The sequence below is a fragment of the Alosa pseudoharengus genome, unplaced genomic scaffold, assembly GCF_046254945.1.
Source record: "Alosa pseudoharengus isolate Yale_2024_CS ecotype anadromous, Long Island Sound unplaced genomic scaffold, YU_APseudo_1.1 YU_APseudo_1.1_scf_16, whole genome shotgun sequence".
In the NCBI taxonomy this organism is placed as follows: Eukaryota; Metazoa; Chordata; class Actinopteri; order Clupeiformes; family Clupeidae; genus Alosa; species Alosa pseudoharengus.
In genome coordinates, this window is record NW_027468630.1 from 18066585 (window position 1) to 18087818 (window position 21234).

Genomic DNA, 21234 nt, shown 5'->3' on the forward strand with positions numbered 1-21234 from the left:
AGGCTATTGTTCATACTACTTCAAAAGAAAAATACCAGCAAATAAAAGGGAACGCACTCTCCAACAATGAAAGACATGTTTGATAGGTAGGCCTATAGGCCTGGCCTAACTTTAATTCGTCCTCACAAATTCACTGTAGGCTACGTATTTTACATTTCTTTGTTTTTTGGGTATATATGGTAGAAAATTACATCAATCCTTTATCCCCTCATCTGGTCTGGAAATGTAGAATAAATTAGTTAAGTAATTGGTTATCAGATATACATAGCCTACTCATTATACCATTATCCTTCCCCTAGACATCTGGTGTTTGTTTTGACCCTTCTAAATTAAGAAAAAGAAACATAAATGAACCAAATTCTAGGCTATGCAAATAATTATATGCATTAACCATACAAAAAACCTTTCTAATAAAGCTTCAACATAGTAAACAAAGTAGCGTTGATCAGAGGCTCCACCAGGGGGCTCTATTGTTATTATTTTAGTGTCCTGGCGTTCTTCTTTTCTTCCTAAAAGTGGTACTGTGCTCTTTTGAAAATGTACATTATGATGATAATAATTTTGACAACAGTGTAGATATTCATATTTATTATGCTACACAGGAAACAGAACAGGCATACATTTTTTATTACTTGATTTATTTACACGTTAGATGTATAAAACATAAAAATATAGATATTAATTTACTTTCTAATGCATGACCAGAAATTGCTATTCTACCAAACTCTTTTCCCAAAAGTCATGGTTAATTTCATCTGTTGAGTACAAGGTTCTGACAAACTTGCATGATGGGATCTCTTGGGCATGTGAAGGTCTTATTGTTGGCTGTGCAAGTGTATCAAACCTGACAACAAAGTACTGGCATTCAGTGGCGGTGTGATTAAATCATGCGAGAAAATGAGACCTATACTATGTGGATGTACAAAACATGTTTCCATACATCACTCAACAAAATTACATACTTCACAGGAAGGCATCTGTCTACAATACAATTCATGAGAGCAGTCTAATATTTTTATACATAATATACAAAACATTCAAAAGAATAATTGCTTTTTTAACTGTGTCACTTGTACAGCCTCCCTTGTAGTGATCAGATATATAAAAAGGTTGCATTTAACATACAGTATATTTAATATATATATTTCATCACAATAAGCACCAGTGATCTTGATGCATCTCAACACTGCAGGGCCCACCTATCTTCCATCAGTAAAAATGAGTAGGCTATTCTCTTTATGCACAAACATGTAAAAGGAGTTATCTTCCCTTTGATGGACAAACAAAATAGTTTTGAACACTATAGGATGTCCTGTTGGGGGACAGGAAGGACAAAAAGTACATTTGCTGGTCTTTCCACACGACACAACCACTCAACTCAACAGATAATTCAAAGTTTCAAACAACCATTTCAAAGACTCAGAGTTACTTGACAGTCCACACTTATCCTTTATAAAAAAAGAAGGGGGGTGTCACTGACGTCCTTCTGATTTAGAGGCACTGAGGGTCCCACTAGCATTTAGCTGTGACAAGTACTAGTCAATTTATATGCTGTCCACTTCTGGTCTTATCATGGGGAGGAAGAGCCCCAGCGTCCTCGCTGAGATCGTCCACTGTCACCTTTCTTTGGGTGGCAGAGATGAGATGTCACATTAAGAGTCACTCGCTCCTCATTCTCAGTCTCACCTGGTAGTACCAAACATTCTCAGGTTGGACAGTTTCTTATGAGTCTATAATTGGTTGCACCAATGATGAAGCACAGTTTCAGGGGAGTGCCACCAAGGGGCGATAAGCACTGCTTTTATTTAGGGCCGCAAAAAACGCAGAACCTTGGAGCGCAAAAATCGGATGAAGGATTTGGGGAACATTTCCCTTGACTCCTGGGCAGTGTAGTTGAAGAAGTTTTGTGGATGCGCAAGGACATCAAACAGGGCCTTCATAAGTTTCTTGTCCTGTTAAAATGAAACCATTATTAACACTCATTTCACAGACAAAAGGAAAATAGACATTAAACCACAACTCTTGTTACACTGTTGTTTCCACTGTCTCCACAAGAGGGACCTCTAGCACTAAAAGCCACTGAGAGGCTCATTGTGGAATCTTTGGATAACACTTTTGAAATCTATCTTCAGTTGTTTACCTTTCCTAAAATGCATGCTCTTTCCCCGTTTTCCCTCTTATCAAACAAGTAGTATGTAAATCATTCCTCATAAAAAACATTATGCAATATATGATATAAGATATATTATATTGTACCTTTAGAATTTCTTGGTGATTCTCAGACGCGTATAACCTTCCATCTCTGACTATGTCTTCAATCAGCTCCTGGTAATCCTCTGAGGGAACATCAAATAAGACGGTTTGATCTGATCTGATCCCAAGTTGACAATAACACACAGACACACCCATTGGAGAAATTGCTACATGAAAGTCAAGAGTGCATATTGGGGCTGTGCAAGACTGTGTGGAACTGTATACCTCTTCTCTAAGCCTTGAATCAAAAGTCAACACACACACTTAGAACTGTTATTATCCAATCACTGTTAGGATTTTCATAATGTTGTAGTTAATGACACTACGCCTAAGGATAATTATCTTGTGTTTTATCTGATGTGCTTCTGTCTTACCATCGTATGTCACATAAGGAACCTGGAAGCCCTTCCCACTGTTCCCTTCGTTGGACTTGAACTGGATCCACAGCTTCTTGGAGCGGGAGGTGAAGGCAATCGGGCGCTCATACGTCTGACATGTCTCGTACGTCGTCACCGAGTTTGGGAGATCTGCGAGAAACAGGAACCACTTAAGTCTCACAGGCCTATTCTTCCACGGGGGCTCTGAGAGCGTGAGAGCTGCTCCTAAATGGCGTATTCAAGCACCAGGAGATCACAGCGAGACCATAATGGGGCCCATAACACTACTCCACCCATGCAGCCCAGCACTCCTTTTCATCATTAACGCGTGATCACTTAACAGCCCCACTCACAGACTCACACATACAGACTCACACACACACACACACATAAACACACACACACACACACACACACAGACGCGCACGCGCACACACACACACACACACACACACACACACACACACACACACACACACACACACACACACACACAGTGGGCTTTGCCAGGAGTAATGTCTTCCCCTCTGCTCCTCTGCATGCTAACACACAAAGGGCTAAAACATCCGGCTAGATTAAAGCGCACACACTGAGTGAGTGCACATGTAAGCACCATGTGTCTGCAGGAGGGGATCTCCCATCAGCTCTCTCCACAGGCAGCTCACACTTCCAACAAGGGGGTGTGTTTTTCAATTCCTTTTCCACTACAACCTCTGCAACTAGTGATTTAGCTTTGTTCAAGCTAGGTGAAATGCTGTACACCAAATACATCATTACTATTAGGTCAGTGGTTCAAAAGCCTGCCTGCTATTACTACAGAATGTTTCCAAAGTGTGGATTTTTCCATCATATGTATATGCTTACGGTTTACAGGCTCTAACAACCATAGTATTAGATGACCATTTGTGTGCATATTGAGAAAAGGAAAGGGAGCTGTTAGCACAATGATGTAATTTATTATTCAAAAGAGCCATTCACAGAAATTGGCCCGACAGCCTACTAAAAATCCTAACTTTCTCAAGAAAAAAGCCAATCTTACCAATGACAGGACGACCTGTTTTGTTTGAAAATATTTTTTCTCGCATAGCCCGTTGTGTTATAGGACTGTGTTAGGTGGGACATTTTTTGGCCTTTCATGTGACATGTGAGGAGAAGACGTCTGGGGTCTCTCTGGGCTACCTACGTGTTTTTCTCATGACCAGGTAGTCGCCACATTCGTCCTCGATGGGGAGGAAGATCTCGGGCACCACGATCAGGATGCGACGCTTGGGGGGAGGCGTGATGGTCCAGTTGCACTCGATGTTGGCCGGGTAGTTCCCCGGGTAGTTGGGAGACTCTATATAGCCGGTGTAATTCCCCAACACTCCTCCACACTGTCTGTCTGCAAGATGACAGGAGAGTGCCAAATGCTTTATGATGCCCTAGCGGAACAACACTAATTATCCGCTGGTGAGCTGCACACAGAACATGAAGAGCCGCTCTCTCAGCACGCTTTTTTAATGTGGTTTAAACGTTGAACAAGGCAAGTAAAAACGTGTTCATGGTGTTATTAGCTACTGATTTAATAAGATATCTCTCTGTGTCTTGTGCGCCCACAGCTCCAGGCTTACTTTTGCACTGCATGATGCTCGTGGACCCATCGAAGTCGGTGGTGGTGTTTCCCGGACAGGCCACACAGTAGTTCTGGCCGAACTCCCCCTGGTAGGTGCCCGTGGGGCAGCGGATACAGCGATGCGTACTGGTGTTGTAGTAGTGCCCTGGAGAGCACTGGACTGCACATGCACAAAGATTAAACATTAAACAACATATAGGTCACTAAGATCATTATACAGATGATGAGTAGTATGAATACCATGGCATGTACATTCATGAAAAATCTCAAATGTATTTTCATTTATGCTCATGTTTCTTTTTCTGTCACATGTGAAACTCAATAAAACATATCAAGTATAAATAGTATATACCAAGGCATATGATTAACTATATTTCATATATATATATATTTATCAATAAATATCAATGTTTGTGGTTGATCAGAGCTATTTAAACAGATATGTGTCTCACCCTTGGTCTCACAGTTCTGGAAGGACGTGGCTCCGTTGTGCTTGGTGATGAGGCTTCCTCCGCAGGGGAAGCAGAAGGTGCGGCCCACTTCAGGCTGGTAGGTGCCCAGTGGGCACGGGACGCATGGCACGAAGCCGTCGCGGGAGTACTGCCCTGGGGAACACTGACCTACAAAACACACACACACACACACACTTTGGTAATGTTGAGCCCCAGCCAAACCTGCGGGTGCACTCCAACCATAGTTTACTCCTCCCAACAAGCTGAGGAGGTGGAGGTGGTGGTGTTGGTATGACGTAGTGTGCGCTGGCTATCTCCTGCTGCACGGTCTCCTCCCTATCTCCTGAGTGACTTCAGCCAAGTGCCTGCCACAGAGCAGCGAAGGCCTGATAGTTGTTTCTGTTTAGTCTACCCTGCACAGATGGGATCTGGCCTGCCGATGCAAACGGCAACGATAACAGTGTTCCACCAAGGAAAACATGCTGGTGCTTTTTTCTATCCCTTCTTTCTCTTTTTTCAATCCCCCTGCCCACACAAGGGTCGATTCAACGGGGCTCTTTGTCAAGGGTGAGTCCGGCAGGCGGCAGGAGAACAATCAAAGAATTCCTGGTCTTAACACAGCACACCGAGCAGAGCTTGAGATTTTTATCGAGACACATGCGCTTCCTGCCTGTGTCTAAACACAGGAGATGATTCACTCGCACTCATTCATTTCCCAGATTAATCAGAAGGAGATTAAGCTCCCCGCAAATTTTAACGGCGGTTACTTGGATACGGCAGTGTATTCACAAACAAGAATGGCCTTTCCCCCTCCAAGACAGCCACTCACACTCATACGGTTTTGCGAGGAAGTTGGTGGTTTTACCTATGAAGTGTCTCAAGACAGCACTCATCCGTGTAGCAAAAAACCCATTATGATATTTACATGGGAAACTGCAGATGTCTAAGTGCACTTGAGTTTGCTGTCCCAGTGGTGACTATTGCTCTTCCCCAGACAATGTGGACTTACCGCCGCACTGTGAGACGTTCCGAGCCCCCACGGTTCTAGGAGTGACCCTCCCATCTGGGCCTGGGCACGGTTCACACGACACCTGCCCTTCCTCATCCTGGTACGTTCCAGCGGGACACAGAACACAGCGGGCCTGCTCGCCATCGTAGAAGGTGCCCACACTGCAGCTCACTGGAGGCGACACACAGAGACAGACAGTCAGAGAGAAAGAGAGTGAGAGGATGGCGTGGTGATGATGAAATGAAGCAGTAATCCAGCGCTGCTTTCAAACCCATAATTTCCAATGGGTTGCGCCTGGCAACAACGGTCTGTTCCTGTGTCGGGCAAAGTGCAGTCACAAGCGCAAAGCTGCCCCCTGCTCAGCGGCCTCATGGTTAAACTGACCACAGGAGCGCTGTGGCGACTGCTATTTCACACTGAACCCAGGACAACGCAAATCGCTTCATCTGAAAGGCCCTTGAGAAAGTAGCGTGGGAGAACCACCCCATCCATCCCACCCCCGCATCAGAAAGCCCCCGCACCAAGCCAACAGAGGGGGGCCATCACGAATCGACCTGATGCAGCTATGCTAAAAATTCAGACAAACACAAGCCGTGAGCCCCAACAGCTGCCTTTTAGCCCACATCAAACACCTCCCCACCTCTGGAGAATCCCGCCGTAGCCACCTCCACCTCTCCCAAAGTACTCGCTGTGGTTTCTCAAAGAGAGCTCGCGCCACTTTACCTCACAAGGATCTGGAGGGCTGATTACAGGGGGCTGACTTGCACTCACTTTTCATGTTTGCTTTATAAATTCAGGCTATTCTGCGGGGCTGTGCGTAATGCTTTTTAATTATGGTTTGGGTGCCGTTTCTCTCTGATGAAGTTAGAGACTGTGTAATCTTTTTGGCCCGAGCAGGGACAGGCGAGGTGGGGCAGAGGTGCTTTGTTTTGCTTTTAATTTCTTGTGTCTCGCTCTGGCAGCGGCTATAAATACCCATCAGGATCGGAGCCCAACGGCACACGGCCTCCATCTTGAAGCTGTTATTTTGGTTCGCAGATGTGCAAGTGCTGCTTTTCAGGCCTGCACTTTCTCCGTGCCTGTGTCCAACTGACGTGTAAGGGCCGGTGAGGAGCTGGGGGCCAAAGTGATTTTTTACTCCAGACTGAGCCCATAGTAATGAGCGCGGAGCCTCCCTCCACAAGCCTCACTGCACACCTATTATGTGTGCCTCTGCAAATTGCCCGATTTCTCTAAAAAGGGAAGAAAATGTAATTCTCTCAAGAGCAGTTCATTTTTTTGCCTTTTGTTTATCCTGAATGACCACGGAGAGCCAGCGCAGCATTGTCTCCAGACCCCGCTTTTATTTCACGCAAGCAGTGAGTAAGAGTGTGGAGGAAAAGATGGAGATTGAGAGAGAGAGAGAAAGAGAGAGAGGCAGAGTGAGAGAGAGAGAGAGAGAGAGGGAGAGAGAGAGGGAGAGAGAAGAAAAACCTTGAAGCTTTTCAAATGCAAAGAGACCATTCTATTGAGTCCTCCAATTGATGGCCCCAAAGAGGTTTAAACGACCTTTCACCTCTATTCACTCCCACAGCTCTTGCCTATTTGATGACATAGGCAAACACTATGGTATCACAGTGGTAAGGAGCTGAACCCAATAAAAGAGGGCAGGCTGCTGAATTCCCCCATTCATGGCAGCCCCAGTCGTTGCTTGCACCTATCAGGCCGGGGCCCAAACAGCGGATGCTAATTGATTCCCATGGTGTCGCTGGAGTCAATTCTCCCTGGCAGTTCACTGGCTGGGGTCACGGCAAGTGGCTGTGCTACGGCTTGAAGAGGGAATTTAACACTTAAACCGCCCGCTTAAATAAACAGCACAGCCGAGTGTCTCCTTCACAAAAACAAACACGCAAACAAGAGCCTCGACAACGGCGACACACACCGGGACAGAGGGATGGGAATCGCTGCGCACATTAGGACGCAAACACAGGCTGGCTTGGACTGCGCTCACACATTCGTTTCCCCCCCCTCTACTTTCATCCTTTTGTGATAAACTCCACTCGCTTGTTTACAAACAGCATTTCAGCCAGTTTGCTGTGTAACAACAACAACAACAACAACAACGCATCCATTTTTCGAAATGAGAGTCAGCGTGATTTGGCGTCAACGTCACCAGGCAGCTATAATATCATTACATAAAACTTTCCCAACGCAGTGTTATAACGTGATTACACGTGAATGCTCTGGGTGATCGGCTTTAGGAGATGGACAGGCCCCTGCTAAGGCTCTTAGGGCCGGGGTGGACAGCCTAAGCAGGGACCCTGACTTGCTCTCTCTCTCTCTCTCTCTCTCTCTCTTCCTTTCTCTCTCCCTTTCTCTTTCTCTCCCACCCATTCTCCCACTCTCTATCTCTCTTTATTTCCCCACTTCCCTCTCTCTCTCTCTCTCTCTTTCTTTCTCCCCTTCTCTCTCTCTTCCCTCTGTGTGTGAAGCAGTGAGTGTGTTGATGTGGGGATGTTCTCCCCTCTCCCACAGTGAGAACAAGCCCCGCTGGGATTTACAATGGAGTTGGCAAACTGAAAAGACTAAACTGCACTTAGCAACCTGATCCAGTGGGGGAGGTGGGGAAAGGAGAGGAAAAAATATAGCTCCTTTTAGATGTGTGTGTGTGTGTGTGTGTGTGTGTGTGTGTGTGTGTGTGTGTGTGTGTGTGTGTGTGTGTGTGTGTGTGTGTGTGTGTGTGTGTTTGTGTGTGTGTGTGTGTGTCTGTTGGGGGATGTTGCTGTCTTTTAGCAGTGCCTGGAAATTGTTCCTCTGTGCCTTCACTCAAACACCACAACTAAAAAAAAAAAAGAATGAGCTTAAGAATCCGTATAGAAATGGCTACGGCTGAATATAGACATGCATGCATTGGCTAACCATTGTTTTGGACAGAGGAATTATTTGACTTCACTTCCCGGTAAGCCTGCTGCATTAGTTGGAACTCAAGGGAGCGTTTAAGCAGAACTCAAGTAAATGTACGTTTGCCATTTATTTTTTGTAAAAAAAAGAACCAAAGTGCTATTAGATATTTGGACTGGGCTTGTCTTTTGGCTGTGGGCTCTGTGGATTATGCAATGAGACTGCACTACTACTGCAACTTTCCATACATCTTAGTAAAACAATTCACAATGGCAAGGACGCCAATATCCCAGACATATGTATCTTAAGACATCTGGTCTGAGAGGCATCAGCCCCGGTCTTCAGATGTTCCTTGAGGCTGTTGTGACTGGTATTCTAGGGCCCTAGAGAGGTCTTTGGGGGCAGCTCTATAAACAGACACAAGCTATAAGCCTGAGCGTCCATGAGGGGGTTGGGGCGCACAGGGCAGCTCTGATCACCCTGTTTTACTGGCTCAGGAGAGAGGAGGACGGCAGTCTGCATGAGAGCCTTAATGGGGCCTTCAGTCAGAGCCACTGATAGAGAGAGAGAAAGAAAGAAAGAAAGAAAGAAAGAAAGAAAGAAAGAAAGAAAGAAAGAAAAGGCCAGCCTTCTGATGCCTGCTGACCGAGGCCTATCTCAGAGCAGATGTGCACTGGGTTTCACCTACCAACTTTCTTTTTCTGTCCGTTAAACAGACAAATAAAGATAAGAAAATAGGAACTGTTATTCTGTATCAGTGCGTTCCCAACCAGAGGCATGCTGGACTGTTTGTGTGATGTCACTCCACTGTCCAGAGCATTGGAGATGTTTGTTCGGAGAAGCCTGAGGTGGGGAGCACATTTGTCAAGGTGGTTTGAGGTCATCTGGACCTTTGATGCACGGAGCTTTCTCAACCTCCACTTTGAGCGTGGCGAGATAAGGCTTCACTATTTCGAAAACAACCCAGCCGTCCTAAACCCCTGGTCAGAGGTTTTAAAAAATAGCTTCATACGGACCATCCTTTCCCTGCCAAGCACACCAAGCGCGCTCGGCCAACACAAGCTCTCACTCCCCTCTCGGCACTCAATAAAAAAAGAAAGACAGAAAGGGAGAGAGAGAGCAAGAGAGAGAGGGAATGAGAGGGACAAAAAGGGAGAGGGAGCGAGGAGTTGAGAGAGGGAGAGCGACATAGACAGAGGATGCGAGAGAGGGAGAGAGCAAGAGAGAGAAAGAGCAAGAGAGAGGGAGTGAGAGAGAGAGAGAGAGAGAGAGAGAGAGAGAGAGAGAGAGACAGTAAGAGAGACAGAGGAGGAGAATGCCAGGACCAGACAGCATCAGCCTTATGTTCCCCCTCTGCAGGGCTAGTCCTCCACACCAGTGACTAAACACATGCCCAAATACGGCCATCATCTGGCCCACACCTCCTCAACACACCTCATCTAACACACTCCAAAACACTCCAACACACTCCTGTTACTTTCTGGCATGTGAGGTGCTCTCCAAAGCTCCCTGATGAAAGTGTGAGGCTTGGACGGTAGAGGCTATGAACCCTGGCTGAGACTGAGACCCCGGTTGCCCAGGCGAGGAGTAGGGTAAGATGCTCACCGCACTTCCTGTTGACCAGCATCTGGCCAGTGCCACAGTGATCCTGCAGGTCCACGGGTCGCAGCGGTGACACCGCCGCAGCCGCCGCCTTCTTGCCCATCTCGTACTCGGAGCCGGCGAAGTGCAGGTGGAACTGCTCGCGGTTGATGGACTTGCGCAGGGTGCGGATGGTCTTGCGAAGCCTCTTCTCCGAGCGCCGCCGGACACAGCCCAGGTCACAGCTCTCTGCTGAGAGAGAACACTTGATACAAAAAAACTTGATACAAAAAACATCGCCTACATAGCAGACTTCGGACATCTGTGCATGTCAACAGAAATGCAAAGACATTCATCAGTGCAGTCTACAGACAACATGCATGCACACAAAACAAAAAAAGACAACACAAAATCACCACAAATACATGTGCAAAAAACCCTTTGTCCAGGACCTGATTCATAAACATCAAACCCACCATCTTGGCTACAAGGCCACTATATAGATAAAGCAAAACAAAACCAGGAGATACTCAAGGGCATAGTTTAGTGGGGTGAAGCATCAGCAGACAGCGGGAGTGAGGACAGTGGGGCAGGTGTGAGAGGCAGAAAGAGGCGAGGTTAGGGTTCGGAGGCGCCGCAGTGAAACCAACCTGTTACCTCCTCAAGGCTCACATCCAGCTCAAATTCGGCCGTGATGAAGGAGCCCTCCTCATCGCCCGCCTTGCGTCCATGGCGACTGCGTAAACGCCTGCTGGACATGCTGCAGTGCAGGCTGACGAAGCTGAACTGGACGTTTTCTGTGCTGGACAGCATCCTGTCTGTGAAAATATACACATACACATACACATTAAAACAAAAACGAGGAGAAAAAAAGACATTTGTACTAAAGCAAATGTGTATCAAAGTTTTTAAAGTTGTATCAAAGCAAGTATGAATTTCCTTATTGTACATGAATGGTGGCATATTTTTATGACTTTCTTGCTTTCTTGCTATCCACCTTATTCCTGAAACCGACCATCTTCTGTCCACTCTGTTTACATTTATAACTTGTAGGCCACTTTGAATATTCTTCAACTTGTATTTCTTTTGAAATGTTGACAATTCTTCACTAGGGATATTTTATAAAATATAAGTTTACTTGTACATGGCTTAGAATGTGTCACTCACTGTCTTTCAGTCAGACTACCATCATATGAAACCACTTAAAATCTATATAACGCAGCTTCTGCCGGAAATAGAAAACTGGATTTCGTAATACTAAAGTGTCATGGCGACGCCCATTGTTTGGCTCAGGAATAAGGTGGATACTGGTGGAAAATGGAGGTGGGAAGAGAGCTGAATTGGGATCCACCAATCGGAAGTCAGTGTGACTGATGGCTGAGTAGGGCCCCTGCTAAAAGGCCTGATATGGCTAATTTGGTTTTTCCCTGTCAGCGCCGGACAATACACAGCGCTGAGACATTCAAAACATCCAGATGGCCCGGCCATTCCCCAGCTTCTCTGGCTCGCCCTGACCCAGCCCAACTGCGCTGCGCTTTCCCAAATTATATGTGACCAGCCATGAAGTCTGGTTTATTTTGTTGAGCCCCATGTATGAAGTGTGATTACTTTGGGGTAAATACGAAGAGCTTTTACAGCCAGGACTCAAAGAATCGCCAACTGTACTTTTCCACTCTGTCATGACCATTTCAGTTAGGTTTCCATGAATTAGATTAGGCTGCTTGGGGGCCTCATGTACCTGAGAGAGCGTTATTAAATCCTTCCTCCAGTTTCTCTTGACTCTTTTTGAGGTTACACTTTCCCATTCCAGACTTGAAGGTCACTGTGGATTTGATCCTCGGGGTGTGCGATGTATCTGAGCCTACCAAAGAAGGAAACAGTTAACCTAAACCCTGTGAGTTTAGGGAGTATACGGATTATGCAGTGGACAGAGATGTTGTGTTCTTGCCTTGGCAATACGACCCTGACTCGTTCTTTTGTCCCTCAGTGAAGCAGGGCAAAGGCATTCCACAGGTCACCGTATAGGAATCCGCAGCTCCTACAAGCACACATAAAGGGCATCAGAGGTCTGAGAGAGAGAGAGAGAGAGAGAAAGAGAGAGAGAGAGGGGGAAAGAGAGAGAAGGGGGGCAGCTGAACAAAAGCCAGCATGCCCTGTACAAACAGTGGGAGCAAGCCGAAACCTGCTCCTGCTGCGACTCGGCAACTTGTGGGCCAGTCTGTCTCACTCACCGCTGCTGATGTGGACCTGGGACTGACAGGTCAGGAAGCAGTGGTCACCCCCCTCCTGCTTGCCGCAGTTCAGGGTGGCTTTGGCAGCTGGCTGGAGCGCAGGCAGACCCTCTGCCTCTGGATGGAAAGAATCACAACACGCTCAAAGATAAAGACAAGTGGAGGAGTTTGGGGGGGGGGGGGTGTTGGAGAGAGGGAGGGGGGGTCTAGGGAAAGGGAATAGGACCACGGACCAAACCAATGGAGAGAAATGAGACAGACGTTTGAGCAGGCCAAGCAGAGGTCAATGCACACAAACTGTTTCAGTCACTGATGAGTTGTTGTGGTTGTTGTTGTTGTTGTTAGTAAAATTCTGATTCTCCTTTTTGTTGATAACAAAAAGCCCGGTGAATCAGAACGAAAGGTAGACATCGTCAAAGTATCTCCTGTTTTAACCCCCCAGGAAAAAAAGTAAAACGAGGCTGGGCCCATGGCGTGCACCAAGCCCGCCACAAACAGATCTGCCCAGTCTAGCGAAGAAGGCCACCTACCAATACAGTCCTTTTTGTTCCAGTGGAGTTTGTAGCCGGGGGAGCAGTGGCACTCAAATCCGCCCATGGTGTTCTCACAGCGGTGCTGACAACCACCGTTGTTCATGCTGCACTCATTTATGTCTGAGAGAGACACAGAGAAGAGAGAGAGAGAGTGAAAGAAAAGAGACAGAGAGAGAAAGTGAAAGAAAAGAGACAGAGAGCAAAAGAAAAGGGAAAGACAGAGAGAGAGATGGAGAGAGAGACAGAGAGTGAGAGAGAGCATCTCCCATTAATCATGTCTCCCATTCCTTTGAAACACACATCCAGCCACACTCAGCACTTCTAGGAGAAACATCCATCTTCTTTACCATTCTTTTGTTAAACTGAGGCAAATACAGAATGATTTAAATCTCATTACAATGACATCTAATGCTGTGCTCAGAACAGTGCCCTGTTCATGTGTTTATCCACATTTTCCAGCCCAGCTCTTTCATGTTCTGTTCCTAAACACACGGGGATGTCAGATCAGATAGTCTTTCAACACCCTCCCATTTCAAGGCTAAAATGTTCAGACAAAATGTTGTCAATTCCTGAGTCCTTCTGTTGATCTGCCTCTTACCTCCACAATGGGCCAACCCGTACAGAGTGTAGCCTTTGTTACATATGCACTGAAAGCTCCCGGGTGAGTTGACACACGTGTGGCCACAGGTCCTTTCAAAATAGCACTCGTCGATATCTGGGGCCAAACAAGGAAAAGAGGTTAACCGCAAAATGGTTTCACTGCACAGAGACAAGAGTCATTGATTGTTTAGAACAGAGACCTTCCTTTTTCCTGGTCATGATCTTTCTATAGGCTTGTGAGCAGACTGAAACCTACGTCCAGCTGAAAAATATTGGGGTGGGGTGGGGGGGTTGGCTGAGGGGGTACATTCCAGTGAGTGTTTGTATCTGGGGTGGGGATCTGTGTGCTCTTGAGGAAACATACTCTTCGGAGGCTAAGCTTAATACCGGCCCGTGTTAAGGATCTTCAAAGGAATCCTGCATGTCGATACTGGCACCGTTCACAGCATCCCGCCCTGCCTGCCTTATCTGCACACACACCTACACACAGACGGGCCTGCATTGTGTTGTGCTGGATGATTCTCTGAGGATGTCAATAAGATGGAGGAGGGTGTGGGGCATGAGGTGGGGTGTGGTGGACGGTGGAGGCCTACCCTGACAGGACCGCTCGTCCGTCAGCAGCTTGAAGCCCTTGTGGCAGCTGCACTCGTAGCTGCCGATGGTGTTCCTGCAGAAGTGGTCGCATCCGCCGTTGTGGAGCTCACACTCATCGATGTCTGAGGAGGAGACGAGAGTCAAGCAAGAGGGTAGTTCTTATTGAATTACGTGACATCATTTGCAAGTACGACTTAAAGGGTTTTGCACATTCAGTTAAATCTGTGAGCTCTTGGATATTACCAACTTAACTGGTAAGATATCAACCTAGACACATTTAGATAATACACCCAAAAGGTAAACTATTGAAAAAAACATGATGCAATGTGTATGATAAAACATTACATTTGTTGCTTTACTGAATGCATGTAAAATGTTGTCTCTTTTCATGTTTTGCACAAAATACTTTGATTCCACATGATAAATCCAGCACAGCCATGCCTAATGACTATGATTCTAACATGAAGACAGCATAGTAAATCCACAGCAGGATCATGTTTACTGACACTCCACTCCATGGACAGAAACAGACCAAATAAGACAAACTGTTGGCAGAAGGGACGGTGGCACCTCACCTTTGCAGGACTTGCCGTCAGGTTGCAGAGTAAAGCCGACAGGGCAGCTACAGCGGACCCCTGTGGACGTGTCCTTACAGTCGCAGTCACAGCCCCCGTTATTCACCGCACACGTCTCTGGACACACAACAAGTCATCACAATCACACACACACACACACACACAGTCCAGTCGAGGTCTCTGTGCACTGCACTGGTCTGCTCAATTACTGGACGTTAGCATGCTAGCTAGAGACGAGCTGTGTGGCACGGAGCCTGTGAGGAGGCTGAGAGCTGGACCCCTGCCAACAACTGAGACACGGTCAGTGTCTCGACGACGTGCTGGCCTATAAACAGGTTCGATTTGACTGTCAGGCTTAACATGGTATCCGTGCTTTGGCCCATGCAGAACTGGCTGGAAGGAACACGTGTGAAATGTGCCACACTATCTCCATGGCATATTTCGCCGGAGAGAAATCGAAGGTGAGAAAACGAGGGTGCACGGCCATTTCACAGTTTGCTCAAAAACACTGAGGTATGCCCTGCTTTTAGCAGACCATAGCCCACCTCCTGTCTGCATACTCTATGTCCAGACACGGCATGGGAAGCAACACACCCAAAACACAGCATATCATTTGGCCTGTTATCATGAGGGAATGGACTTACCCATAAGCAGTCGCCTTTTGACTCGTTTATCCACTTCTGCCAGGGTCGTTGCATTGTGCTCAGCAGGGTCAATGGCAGCCTCGTCCTTTTCTGCAACACAGGATAACAGCAAAAAAGTGACCGTAGTTCACACATACACAGACACACAATCTTTCAGATCAATTAAGAATACAGTGCACTGACGTAAAAATCAGATAAATACAGGAAACATATCATATCAAAGATATGGTATTGCATTGTATTGCATGTGTTGCCATTTTGTAAAGTACGGTCTTGATCAACCATCTTGTATGATGATCATCAGTGTTTACTCAGCATAGTCAACAATCCTGCTCAATTCAATTGCCCAGAGGCGAACACAAAACACAACAGTGATAGGAGGTGGCAGCCATAGGACAGTGCCAGACCTCCCTGGCAGCGGCTGTGAATGTTTCTCACAGTAACCACTAGGATGTTTACAAGCAGCCCGTGGAGCTTTCAGCCTGAGATAGGCGGAGATAAGGCTGAGCAATGATGAACAGTGCTGTTAAGATGTAGTGGGGAGACAGTGTTGTGATAAACACAGACCTCACACACGAACAAACAAACTCACACATTAAACCATATATACCACACACACACACACACATACCACACGCACACAGAGGCCCACACTACACACATACGCACGCACACACCACACCACACACACACACACACACACACATACACACACATACCACACGCACACACAGGCCCACACTACACACATACGCACGCACACACCACACCACACCACACCACACCACACCACACCACACCACACACACACACACACACACACACAGAAACATACACACACATACACACACACACCAAACACACACACACACACACACACATACGCAAGCAGGCGTACCCATCAGGCTCCAGCTGTTTTGGCTCACTATCTGATATGCGATGGCTATCGCGAGCTTGGCTCCAAACAGCATGATGGAAGCTGATGCAAACAGGGATGAGGAGGAAGAGCTGTGCGCCTCCGTTTCGAGAGCAACAAATCAAAAGAGGGTTTTTCTAAAAAGCATCCAAAGGAGGAATCCATGACAGACAAAAGAGGACGGTCAAGACCCTTGTTGCGAAACATAGAGAGCTCGCTGGAGGGGTCAGTGTGATTCAGTGGGCTGTTGCTGACCGGAAGGATGGGCTCACCTGTGCAGGATCTCCCGTCGGAGAGCAGCGCGTACCTGCCGTGACACCTGCAGATCGGCCCCTGCTCTGTGTCCTCGCAAGTGTGCTGGCAACCCCCGTTGCCATGGTTACAGGTCACTACAGAACATCAACAAGACACAGATCTGTTAACCTCTTTGGTCTGTTTGTTTCATCATGTCTGTGGTGTACAGCAACAATTTATCTGTGTGTGTGTGCATGTGTGTGTGTGTGTAAGTGTGTGTGTGTGTGTGTGTGTGTGTGTGTGTGTGTGTGTGTGTGTGTGTGTGTGTGTGTGTGTAAGTGTGTGTGTGTGTGTGTGTGTGTGTGTGTGTCTGCTCATACGTACAGATGCATCCTCTCTGGTTCTTGGCCAGCTCAAAGCCTGGCCGACACTCGCACGCCACTCCACCCTTGGGTGTCTCTTTGCAGATGTGGGCACAGCCATGGTCCTTATTCATGCAGCTCAAACCCTCTGGAAAGATAAGAAATCCACAAGATGATTTTCATGGTCTGTTATGGGATTTGGTCACATTACTAGGACATTTGTTAAAAATAACAGTTTCAGGTGGAAAGGTGGAAATGTATGTAGTTGTTGTATAACATATAAACCTACAAAATCCATACATTCTTAAGCAATTAAAATAAAACTTTATAATCTCATCATGATTATCCTTTTCATCACAATGTATAGGTTACGTTAATATCTGTCATTTTAAGCATATTTAGAGAACAACACACACACAATACGTCATCACTGAGCAGCCCACAAAACAAACACCTAGGATCAATCAAACAATTTCCATCTCTTAGAAACCAATGCAAAACTGAGACAGCTAAGATGGTGATGTTTGTTTTAAATGAATCAGCTTGTCGACAGTGTATACAAAGACATCTCAAGCACATAAACAAGGTTCTTAGCTAAAGCACATCATTGGCCCATCACTTCCAAACAAAACATAACACATTCAAGTTAAAGCATTTGACTTTCTTGGGATTGGCCCCTTTAGATGTTGTATGAGCCTTGCATTGAAATTCAGCCCTTGATTACAAATGGTGTCGTGGTCAGTTCTTCCATAGTAGTTTAAAGGCAAAACTAAACAATGTCTCCACTGTGGCGGAAGTTTGATGTGTTCGAATGATGTGAAAGTGCAGCAGACCCATCAAACATACAGCCCCAGGCAGGCTTTATTGAAGGGGAAGGCTGAACGCCAAGACAAAGCATGCAGGCCATCAGAAGACAGGCAAAGAGAGAGAGGGAGAGAGAGAGAGAGAGAGAGAGAGGGAGGGAGGAAGACAGAGAGAGAAAGAGAGAGAAGTCAAGAGAGAGAGGGAGAGAGTTAAGTTCTACCCTAAAGTATCCAAAAGTAAAGACGCAACATGCAGAGGATGACAGCATGCTTCAAGAACCTTTCAAATACTCTACATTAAAACAAAAGAAAAAAATGTTTGAAGATTCATCATTAGTCATCCTCTTTTTAGTGGTTTCTCAATTCTCAGACTTGCGTCTATGTACACAATCACTTTTGGACACAAGTGCTACTCTATCAACAAAAACCAGACCAAACGTCTCCTACAATATTCCTTTTCTTTTAGGAAAATCCTCAACTGTCTCCTCACATCCATTCACCTCCATCTGAAGACACCTGTTGTCTAATTGCTTTCAAACCTCTGTGCAAATTGAGGAGGGAGAATCTGACCTTCCATCAAAGACGTTTTCTAGGTCACTGTAAGGAGCTGGTCGTCCCCATTCACGCTAAAGCCAAGTAGATGTGCTGATAGGATTTAGCCAGTTTGCCAAGGGAAACCCAATGGGGTGGAAACCCTTGCAAACTCACTTCAATTTACTGAGGCAAACAACAATACTCACGGCTCAGAAGCTACAGACACATAAAAAGGTGCTTTATTCTCATCTATGACACAGCCAACAAAGCCTCAAGTGTTGCAGTTATTAACTTGTTTTGTTCCCGGGGACATGGGGCTCCCTTTCCCACAGCATGGGCCCTTTTGAGCTGTGCTGCTTTAGATAATACCGCAAAAAAGAAACCCAACTTAAAAGCTGTCATCCCCCATTGTGCTGTCAATCACAGTCTTATATGTGAGCATTTACATACGCTTCAGTTTTCCTCAACGGTAACCCTGACACAGCTTAACACCTATACCAACGCCAGCCCTCAAAGGACGTGTACACACATACACACACACACACACACACACACACACACACACACACACAAAAGCAAATAAATAAACAAAATATGTTGCCATTAAAGCAGTAAACATCCACAGAATGTGGTACAAAAACCACAAGACACTAAAGCATTGTCTAAGCTGGGAAACTTTTGGATCCATGCTTTCAGCCAACAGCAATGAAAAGTAGGGTTCTCGCACATAAGCACGACACAGGGGAGGCACACTCACCCACAGACCGATGGATGCAGGTGTGCTGGTTGTCACTGAGGAAGAAGCCTTCTTTACAGCGGCACTCATAGCTGCCCATGGTGTTGACACACACATGCTGACAGCCGCCGTTGTTGAACAGACATTCGTCCACATCTAAACAGAGAAACAGCTCAGAAACATTTCTCATTCCCATCCAGTTACTTAGTGGAGTGTATAGTATACTATTTTTTTTTAAGTAGGCTAAAGCAGATGTGGAAATCAAAGAGTTCTCTATAAAGTATCTACTTTAACAATAGATGTATGGGCATAGATTTCAGGCAAAATGTTAAATTATTTCTTTAAAACCATTTTAAATGACAGCATTACACAAATGAGAAAAACATCTTGTTCTCAATTCAATAACTCTTGTTGAATTTGAGCTACTGTGGATTTTACTATTTTCTTCAAATCAGCAAACCAGAGCATTAGTTCTCAAATCCCTCAAACATCCAGGGCCATTCTAAATGTCCTTTTATATGAGGTCCAAATTAACATACTTTTTAGTTAAAATGTGCTACGAATTGACCCGAAATAACCGACACAATGAGGTAAATTCTGACCTTTGCCGTTGCATGATAATGTTTACTACATTCAGCAAACGAGCACATTACTACAATAAAAATTTAAATTAAATGTATCCTTACCTAGACAGTTATGACCATCGTGTGCTAAATTGAATCCATCGTGGCAAGTGCATCGATAATTCCCTGGTATGTTGTGACATTCATGTACACAGCCACCATTGTGTTCAATATCGCATTCATCAATGTCTAGAAAATGGAATACAAGTCAGGACTGATGAATGATGGCCATCCAAACATTTTGCAGATGCTACTGAAACATGGTGACACTTAACTAATTTGACATAGGCCTATTTCAAAATACCATCTCGACCCCAGTAGGGTAGGGTATAGCACAATAACAATCCACTATTTTCTTCTTCAAATCCAACTGAGAAGGCTCGAATTAGTCAGCAACAATCAATTGCATTTTTCACCACATAAGAAAACAAATACTCCTACCTTCACAATGTTTACCGTCCCCTTTAAACCCTGCTTTACATGTGCACTTATATGAAGCTTGGGTATTTTGGCAAATTGCGTCAATGTGACAGCCATCACTTCCATCAGCACACTGGTCCGTATCTAGAGTTTTTTTTTTAAAAATGTGTAAAATATTTTTTGAGCATGAGCTGCAACGTTGGGTAACTTAAATTAAGTTTGGTCTTTCATCTTAATAGCTGCTGGAACTTCACTGCAGTCAATTATCAGTAAAGGCAAATGCAAGGCTTTGTTTCACAAAACTTTAGAGATCAATTTTCTGACTGAAATAGGCTGCAAATAAGTGTATAGGCAACACCACGACTGACTCAATACATTTTCAAATTTAAATTGATATATTGTATCGGCAAACGTAAACAACCATAGCTAGAGGTAAATAAACGACAATTCGCCCGACGTAAAAGTGGTAGCGCGTGCGTAAAACTGCACTCTTTTAAAACCTACCACGATTGTGAGGAAGCGCTGCGCTTTGACGAGTATTTAACAAGAGCAAAAACAAACAGAAGTCCCGGGCAATACAAATAGCTCCCATGGTGATATGATCCAAGTTTAGAAGTCTCCTCAAAAAGAACCGTTTGCACTGAAGAGGTACACAAGTGTCCGACTCATTTTCATTCTGGCTTGTCAATCGCTTTGCGCTCACGAGGGGATTAAGGGAGCAGGGTAAGAGAGGGTGTGTGTGTGTGTGTGTGTGTGTGAGAGAGAGAGAGAGAGAGAGAGAGAGAGAGAGAGAGCACTGAGCACCAACCGCGCGTGCATGTGTGTCCCATTGACAAGACATGGTTAAAACTGCTACCTGCGCGTGAAATGACTGCATGCGCACATGTCCAAGCATACGCACTTGCAATAAATCAAGATGGATTTATACCAAATTGTCTTTGATATTCTAATTAATAATCATGGAACATAAATGGTAAATCATTGAGAAGGCTAAGACTAGCTTATAAAATGAAGAAGAGGCCTAGGCTACATCCTCTGACCATTCTTTAGGCATAGAGGTTATTTAAGCATTTAGAAGGTACAACGCATACTTGTCCATTCTTCTCATTCAAATACAAATATGTATACCAACACATGCTTACTGCTTGTAAAACAAAAGGTAACTTAGGCTAGACTATGAACTCAACCTAATTCGCCACCTTCAAGCTAGTACATGGCATACAAGCGTTACTTTTGGAATACAGTGTGTTGATTTGGATGGAATA

At 45.4% G+C, this 21234-nt stretch overlaps 1 protein-coding gene across 4 annotated transcripts; it reads right to left on the reverse strand.

The window, feature by feature from the left end:
* Positions 1-573: 573 nt before the first annotated feature.
* On the reverse strand, positions 574-20714 carry scube2 (signal peptide, CUB domain, EGF-like 2). Of its 4 annotated transcripts, none has more exons than XM_076287313.1 (23): positions 20474-20714; positions 19991-20113; positions 19613-19738; positions 18948-19082; positions 16876-17001; positions 16530-16646; positions 15342-15431; positions 14698-14814; positions 14122-14244; positions 13527-13643; positions 12926-13048; positions 12396-12512; positions 12113-12202; positions 11903-12025; positions 10815-10982; positions 10189-10413; positions 5704-5874; positions 4695-4862; positions 4241-4402; positions 3814-4011; positions 2628-2780; positions 2257-2336; positions 574-1952 (listed from the first exon to the last, which is right to left on the reverse strand). In XM_076287313.1, exons 1-23 carry the CDS (start codon positions 20559-20561, stop codon positions 1806-1808), a joined length of 3087 nt encoding a protein of 1028 aa, XP_076143428.1. In that variant the 5' UTR covers positions 20562-20714; the 3' UTR covers positions 574-1805. The 4 variants fall into 4 exon arrangements, with proteins under 4 accessions (XP_076143428.1, XP_076143427.1, XP_076143431.1 ...); XM_076287312.1 differs by having other exon boundaries at positions 10189-10416; XM_076287316.1 differs by lacking the exons at positions 10815-10982; positions 11903-12025; positions 12113-12202; positions 12396-12512.
* Positions 20715-21234: the final 520 nt, after the last annotated feature.